The 8,129-nt window shown below is 39.0% G+C and overlaps 1 protein-coding gene across 5 annotated transcripts in view; it reads right to left on the reverse strand.

The window, feature by feature from the left end:
* Positions 1 to 555: 555 nt before the first annotated feature.
* UHRF2 (ubiquitin like with PHD and ring finger domains 2) overlaps positions 556 to 8,129 on the reverse strand; it is an 88,889-nt gene continuing 81,315 nt past the window's right edge. For all 5 annotated transcript variants that reach the window (XM_081802970.1, XM_081802968.1, XM_081802969.1 and 2 more), the window contains 2 exons: positions 2,540 to 2,638; positions 556 to 1,588 (listed from right to left, as the gene is read on the reverse strand). In XM_081802970.1, the coding sequence (XP_081659096.1) occupies positions 1,442 to 1,588; positions 2,540 to 2,638 (246 nt within the window). In that variant the 3' untranslated portion in view covers positions 556 to 1,441. The remainder of the gene's footprint in view (positions 1,589 to 2,539; positions 2,639 to 8,129) is intronic.

The following is an 8,129-nucleotide window of genomic DNA, read 5'->3' on the forward strand; positions in this document are numbered from 1 at the left end:
TGAATACACATAAAAACGTACAAAGTGACTAGTGCAAAGCAATATTCAATAAATATTGGCGCTATGTGTGGCTCTGAATCCAGAAGCAGGAAAACTGGTATTAAATCTTTACTCTGACGAAAATATAACAATATACTTTCAGAGACTAGAAAGATGTTTTCTCATATTAAACTTTTTATATTAAAACTTTGATGAAAATATAACAATCATTAAAACTTTGATGAAAATATTAACAATATACTTTCAGAGACTAGAAAGATGTTTTCTCATGGCAGTGAAATAAGTAGCACTGATAATACTAAAACTGAATGCAAGACTGAAGTTGTTATAGATAAAAGAACAGTCACTAAGTACTTATTTTGAAAATTTTTCCAATTTAGTAAAAGTAAAAATCAAACCCAGATTTCATACTATTTCGTATTACCAAAAATCAAGAATAGAGAATTATAGAAAATGTCTGTTTTAAAATATACAATGAAATACTCTGGAAGTGATTAATTCTTAAAAATATGTACTATAAGCCAGACAAATGTAAAAAAGTGAAGCAAGATGAGCTATTTTTCTGGTCATAAAATATTTATTAAGGTATACTTTAGGGAATATAGTGAATATAAAATTTAGGATCACAATATGAAGCAATTTCAGTCCTCTCAAAAGTCAGCCCAGCCCTCAATGCTCTGCAGATGTAAAACCACTGGTGAGACTCACTAAAAGCAGTTTGACTAGTACAGAAGAGGCTTTTCATGAACATTTACAACTAGAGCATCTGAATACCTCTTTTAAGTGCAAAACCACACCACATTACACTAATGCAGCAACAATGCATTCATATTGTTCTCATTAGTCATTAGTAGTCAACTTGCATAAAACACCAGAAAAAAGCACAATGGAGCTCACAAAATGGGCTAAAAAATGAACCTGTCCTTGCAAAACACATTGTAATGGAAGAAGACATTAAAAATGTATTATGCACAATACACAAGCTGCGTTCCAAAGATCTTGAGTGTCATTTCCTCTGTAAAATCAAATTACACAAACCAGGCACAACTAATATTTGGGAGGCAGTGCGTAGCTAAAATTTCATTTAACTAATTACTCAATGATTTAAAAAATCCCCATAAGTCTTTTCTGTCCTGAGGTAGTTGCAAAATAAATCATTAACTTGGATATCAACTAGAGCTGAGGCTTTGACTTTTTACTCATTTAAAACTAGTTGTTACTGACAGGAACTACCTTTTGATATTTAAAAGACAGTTGAGAAATGGGCCTCTTACTACACACACAAGATAATGGCTATGTAGGAAAGAGGATTAGCTGCTTCAGAACGTGAGAGATATGGTCCACCATTGCGCTTCCACCCTCCCCGCTCCCTCCCCCCAATCATTTTAGATTCTTTATTGTCCAAAAAGCCATCAAGAGCAACACAGTAGAAATAGACAAATCATCGTCCTTTGCTGTAGCCAGGGAAGAAAAGGTCAAGTAGAGTCTGCAGAATCTCATTGGGAATCATGAGATAATTCTGGCCAAGATCATGCCGGCAAGCAGGACAGGAGAAAACTTGAGCCTTAAAGGAGCGCTGTAAGCAATCCTAAGGCAAAACCAAAAAACAAAAACAAAAACATACCCAATTTCATAACAGTAATAGCATGTAGAAAAGTCAATGACTTATGCTTTTAAACAGGAACTAGAAACTTAGGATGAACAACTGTAAAGGTCTGAATCTGCACTATGAAAACTACTCTACAGACATGGCTTCAGGTTCCACTTCTAGCACATACTGTGAAACTTTAACTTTCGTGTCCTTTAATTTCCTCATCCAATAAAATGAGAGTGTTAGAATTTATGTATAGTTTCCACTAGCCTCATCTTCTAGGTTGCATTTTAATCCTGATCTTTCATGACAGAACACCTAAAAAAAAATTTAGGACTCTCCCACTTAGAACTAAGTTATATGTTTCAACAAATCACTTAAACGTAGAATGTGTCTTCCAGAAATATATAGGTCAGGCACAAACATATGCGAAAGGTTTACTTCCATTTTACAAAAGAAACTAAAGTTCAGAAGTTAGGTCAGGGCACATAACCACTGAGCAGTAGAGCAGGATTCCAACCTCAGTTTGACTAAAACTCAGTTTTTCCCTTTACACCACACTAATAATACAATATTCAACTCCTCTGGGCATGCTGCCAGACAGAATATGTTTTAGATTCCATTATGTGGATGGAATTCAGTTTGCACTATATGAAACATACATATGCTCTAACATAGAACACAGCAACAACACCTTACTTTCTTCTCCATTTCAATCTCTCCTCAGTAACTCCAAATATGATAGAATACCTCAACTATACATATTTAACTATTACTGTAGAATTGAAACACGCATTACTGCCAAAATGTAATGAAATGTTTCTTAGCTGACAAGGTTCCACAACTGTTCTGTTTCATGGAAAAATGCTTTACATGCTAAAAACATGTCTGGAGGTTAGTGAACCCTCTTGTCCTAAACAAGATAAAATGAGAAAGAAATCTACTTACTTTACAGACATTGTGGAGGCAATCTGTTGTCACAGGCTGGTAAACTAGCTCCTGGCAGCAGACACACATAAAAGATTGTTCCAATTTTTTCAGAAAATTCTAGAATGGTACCCAAGGGGAAGAAAAAAGGTTAGTATTTCATAAAATATTAATAAGATTCTAAGTAATTAGGGAAAAAATGTCTTTGTCACTATCACACATTTTGTATTAAAAAAAAGTGATGGTACTAGAAGCAAATATACAAAATGGAGAAACTCCATTCCATTAAGATATACACATTAGTTTTAAATCTTAGAACTGGACTAGAAAATGCGCAAAATCAAAATATATGGCATTAAAAAGTGAACATTCCCCTTAAACCTCACATTCCAGAGATTACTGTTTTTCCCTTTAAAACAATCACGGACATATGTTAACAAACTGGGATTTAAATAAAAACTTGAAAGGGAAAAAAAAAAACAATCATGGACAGCTTGTCTCAAAGTCATTACATACAGATCTTTTATCAAAAAAGCTGGGTGGTATTCCAGTATATGAACACATGTTATTTATTCAATCTTTTGCTGTTACGAAACCTCAATTTTTTTTTTTTTTTTGAAGATTATTTGACAGAGACACAGCAAGAGAGGGAACACAAGCAGGGGGAGTGGGAGAGGGAGAAGCAGGTTTCCTGCCAAGCAGGGAGCCTGATGTGGGGCTCAATCCCAGGACCCTGGGAACACGACCTGAGCCAAAGGCAGATGCTCCACCACTGAGCCACCCAGGTGCCCCAAAACCTCAGTATTTTTTAAGCTATGAAAATAAAAGCACAAATACTCTGTAGTCTCTAATACTCTGAAGAATCAACATATTTGGGGCACCTGGGTGGCTCAGTCATTGGGTGGCTGCCTTCAGCTCAGGTAATGATCTCGGGGTCCTGGGATCGAGCCCCACATCGAGCTCCCTGATCTGCGGGAAACCTGCTTCTCCCTCTCCCACTCCCCCTGCTTGTGTTCCCTCTTACCGTCTGTCAAATAAATAAAAATCTTAAAAAAAAAAAAAAAAGAATCAACATATTTATTTTCCTAGGATTATCTTCTGTGGTATTTTGCTTCAATCTAAAAAAATCCCATATTTTCCCGATACCAATGTTTACTCAAATTGGGACTAAATCATAAAAGGTAGAGCCATCTTAGGGCCCCTGGGTGGCACAGTTGGTTAAGCGCTGACTCTTGGTTTCAGGTCATGATCTCAGGGTCTTGAGATCAAGCCCCACATCAGGCTGAGCTCAGCGAGGAGTCTGCTAAAGTTTCTCTCTCCCTCTGCCCCTCCCTGTGCTCTCAGGTACTCTCTCTCTCTCTCAAATAAATAAATAAATAAATAAATCTTAAAAAAAAGGTAGAGCCATCTTAAGCAACAGGTACTCTCATACTCATCAAAAGCTACTACTGGTTCCATTTTACCCAACCGTTTCTTTTAAACTAGAAGGATAAATAGTTTTTTGAACAGTCACAAGGCTAATTCAGTTATTTTGGTAGTACGAGAGTGTATTTTATGTCTTTTTTCTTGGTCAATAAAAAAAGCAGAATGTACAAGAATTTCAGGTAAAAATTAAATCAAAGGTTCCATTTCAAAGTTGTATCTAGAAACTTATTTATGAACATTATAAAAGTCAAGCAAATTATCAACAAGTATTACAAAACACACTGAAAGAATATACCATTTAGGGGAGATACGGAAAGAACTCAAACTTTAATACCAGGTCCCCTTCCCCGTGACAAAGTACTTTGTTAATGACTGATAATTTCCACGGTATCTCCAAAATAGCTGTAAGATGTACTACAGATATTTTGAGTTCCTACAATGTGCTAGGTACTCATCTGTGTAGAAGTGATAAAAAGGCAGTTTCTACTTTCATAGAACTTTATATTCCTTTAGGTGAGCAGACAAAAAAAAAAATCTATTTCAGATAGCAATAACTGAGCATGAATAAAGAGTGGCTGTTTTGGAAAGGGTAGCCAGGGAAGGCTTCTCTGAGGACTAGAATTCTGCAGAGACTTATAGGAATGAGTGAACCACATGAAGGTGTAGAGAAGAGCATTTTCTAGTCAGAGAGGTAGTACAGGTATAATGGCCTAGAAGCAGCAATAGGTTGAGTGTGTTTAAATAGCACAGAGGTCACTGTAGCTGAAGCAGTTTGGGCCCGAGAGAGTAGCAAGAGGTAAGTACGGATGCCAGATCATGTAGGGCCTTGGGAAGGTATTGGGATAAAAATATACATACATATATATAATATATGCATTTATTTAAAAGTCGCCATTGGCCAACACCTGATTTTTCTGGCTTGATAAATGTATTCCTGGTTTATCTGAACAGAATGGGCGTAAAATTTGCCCATGGCAATACCACATAAACATCCAAAGTAATCACTAGCAGCAAGGTCACAATCATCTCACCCAGGCATGTAAGACCCTGCCAATAGTGGATAACCTACTGAATACTACTTTTGTCTTTTTTTTTGGTGGTGGTTTGAGAACTGTTAACTGGTGACTATTTCATATAAAAGTTACATTGAAAGAAGAGGTGACAAGTGTACTTGATTTGTATACATTTGCCAAGTCTCACAGGATACAATAACTTCAATAATTTTTTAAAAATTGATAAACAGGATATACATATTAAAAGTCTCACAGTGAAGCCCAATACACATTTCCATCCAATCAACGGATATGCAGAGAACTTCCATGTACACTTAAGTGGCTTTTTCCTTCACCTATACCTACTACTTTGTCTCCTGCCCACCCCGGAGCTAGAACGCACTTGAGTTATCCCTAACCAGCTGTATCCTCTCACCAGAGAATAATTAGACTATTATCAACAACAGTTTGCTGTATCTTGCTTTCTCTAAGTGAAAATGACCTACCAGAATCAGACTCTCATTTTGGCTGGGTCTCCTGGCTAAAAAGCAAGTAACACTTCATATACAACTAAATCACTTTCCTTCTGTCCTCCAAACATGTAAGCCTCATTTTACCAAGAATGACCCAATATTTCACATTTATAAGCAAAGAAAACGATGACTCCAATATAAATCTAAAAGAGTATTTGAGGGGCGCCTGGGTGACTCAGTCAGTTAAGCATCTGACTCTTGACTTTGGCTCAGGTCATGATCTCAGGGTGGTGAGATTAAGCCCCTCGTCATACTCCCCTCACTGCATGTGGAGCCTGCTTAAGATTCTGTCTCTCTGTCTCCCCCTCACACCCATGGCACTCTCTCAAAAAAAAAAAAAGTATGTGATAAATCTCACCCATTTAAGTTTAAAAATTAGGGGCACCTGGGATGTGGGGCAGAGCAAGATGGCAGAGGAGTAGGAGACCTGGATTTCCTCTGGTCCCAGGAATTCAGCTGGATAGGGATCAAACCATTCTGAACACCTATGAACTCAACAGGACATCGAAGAAAAGAATAGCAACAACTCTCTGAACAGAAAAGCGACCACTTTCTGGAAGGTCGGAGGTGCGGAGAAGTGAATCCGAGGCAATAGTCGGGAAGACAGACGGCGGGGGAGGGGGCCTCCGTCGGCCACTTCTGGCAAGTGATAGAGCCGCGGAGCACAAAATCGGAACTTTTAGGAGTCGGCTCCACTGAGGGACGTCGCTCCATTGGCTAAGCGGGGGATGGAACCCTCTCTAGGACTGTGTGGTCACAGGAAGATCAGGGGTGCCTGAGCGCGGCAGCGCTCCCAGGTATCAGAGCGGGGAAGCCGGCTGCAGAGACGGAGCAGAGGAGTGGGCTCTCAGCTCAGGGTTACCATAAACCATAATCCACGGCACAGTCGGGCCACTGCTCCTCCAGCAGGGACTGAACAAGCGGCAGATCTGGGGAAACTCCCCTTCCTCCCCGGGGAGGAGCGGAGTGGGAGCGCACCGCAGGGATCTGCTGGGTTTGGAGACTCCACACGGAGTCGTGTGCCAGAGATAGAAATGCTCATTCACAGGCCAGGTGAGCATGGAGTGCGGCCTGAGACCGGGGAGACGGGAGTGACTGACTGCTTTTCTCTGGGGGCTCACTGAGGAGTGGGGCCCCAAGTTCTCGGCTCCTCCGGGGCGGAGATTAGGAAGCCGCCATTTTCACTCTCGTCCTCCAAAGCTGTATGGAAAGCTTGCACGGAACAAAAGCTCCAGAGAGCAAACCCAAGCAGATTACTTAGCCCGGACAGGCAAGGGTGGGGCAATTCCGCCTCTGGCAAAGACATTTGGGAACCACGGCAACAGGCCCCTCCCCCAGAAGATCAGCAAGAACACCCAGCCAAGACCAAGTTTATGGTGAGAACAGCAGATGAGAACAGCAGAACTCCAGAGCTAGGGGAATACTGCACATAGATCATGGCTTTTTTACCATGATTCTTTAGTCTTTAAGTTAATTTTTTTTGAATTTTTCTTTTTCCCTTCTTCAACCAACATCTTATCAATCCCCTTTTTAAAACACATTTTTCTTTTTCATTTTTAGAGTCATATTCTATCCCTTCATAGTAGTTACCCTTATTTTTGGCATATATATATATAAGTTATTCTCTCTTTAAAATTTTGAGATAGTTTCTTCTAACAAATCAAAATATACTCTAAATCTCTAGTGTATGGCTTTGTTCTAGTCTCCTGCCTGATCACATTCTTTCCCTTTTTTTAAAATCCTTTCTTTTTTCAAACAACTTATCAATTCCTTTTATAAAATCTTTTATAATTTTCATCTTTACAGTGATATTCCATCCCTTCATCGTATTAACCCTCATTTTTGTACCTATGTTTTTCCTTCTTTAAAAATTTGGGAGGCACTTTCTTGTAACAGACCAAAATACACCCAAAACCTAGTGTGTGACACTGATCTATGCACCAGCCTGATCATATTTGATTATATTGGTTTTTTTTTGCTTTGTTCTGTTTTTGTTTTTTTCTTTTTTCTTTCTTTTCCTCTGGCTTCAGGTCTTTTCTGATTTGCTTAGAGTATATTTTCTGGGGACGTTGTTACCCTGTTAGCATTTTGTTCTCTCATTCATCTCTTCTCCTCTGGACAAAACGACAAGACGGAAAAAAATCACCTCAACAAAAAGAACAAGAGGCAGTACCAACTGCCAGGGACGTACTCAATGCGGACATTAGTACGATGTCGGAACTAGAGTTCAGAATGATGATTTTAAACATACTAGCTGGGCTTGAAAAAAGCACGGAAGTTATTAGAGAAACCCTTTCTGGAGAAGTAAAGGAACTAAAATCTAACCAAGTCGAAATCAAAAAGGCTATTAATGAGGTGCAATCAAATATGGGGGCGCTAACTGCTAGGATAAATGGGGCAGAAGACAGAATCAGTGATACAGAAGACCAAATGATGGAAAATAAAGAAGCTGAGAAAAAGAGAGATGAACAACCACTGGATCACGAAGGCAGAATTCCACATATAAGTGATACCATAAGACGAAAAAACATTAGAATAATTGGAATCCCAGAAGAAGAAAGAGAGAGAGGGGCTGAAGGTATATTGGAGCAAATTACAGCAGAGAACTTCCCTAATTTGGGGAAGGAAACAGGCATGAAAATCCAGGAAGCACAGAGAACC

Source organism: Leptonychotes weddellii, chromosome 14 (genome assembly GCF_054177405.1).
Source record: "Leptonychotes weddellii isolate Sample4059 chromosome 14, ASM5417740v2, whole genome shotgun sequence".
Taxonomy (NCBI): domain Eukaryota; kingdom Metazoa; phylum Chordata; class Mammalia; order Carnivora; family Phocidae; genus Leptonychotes; species Leptonychotes weddellii.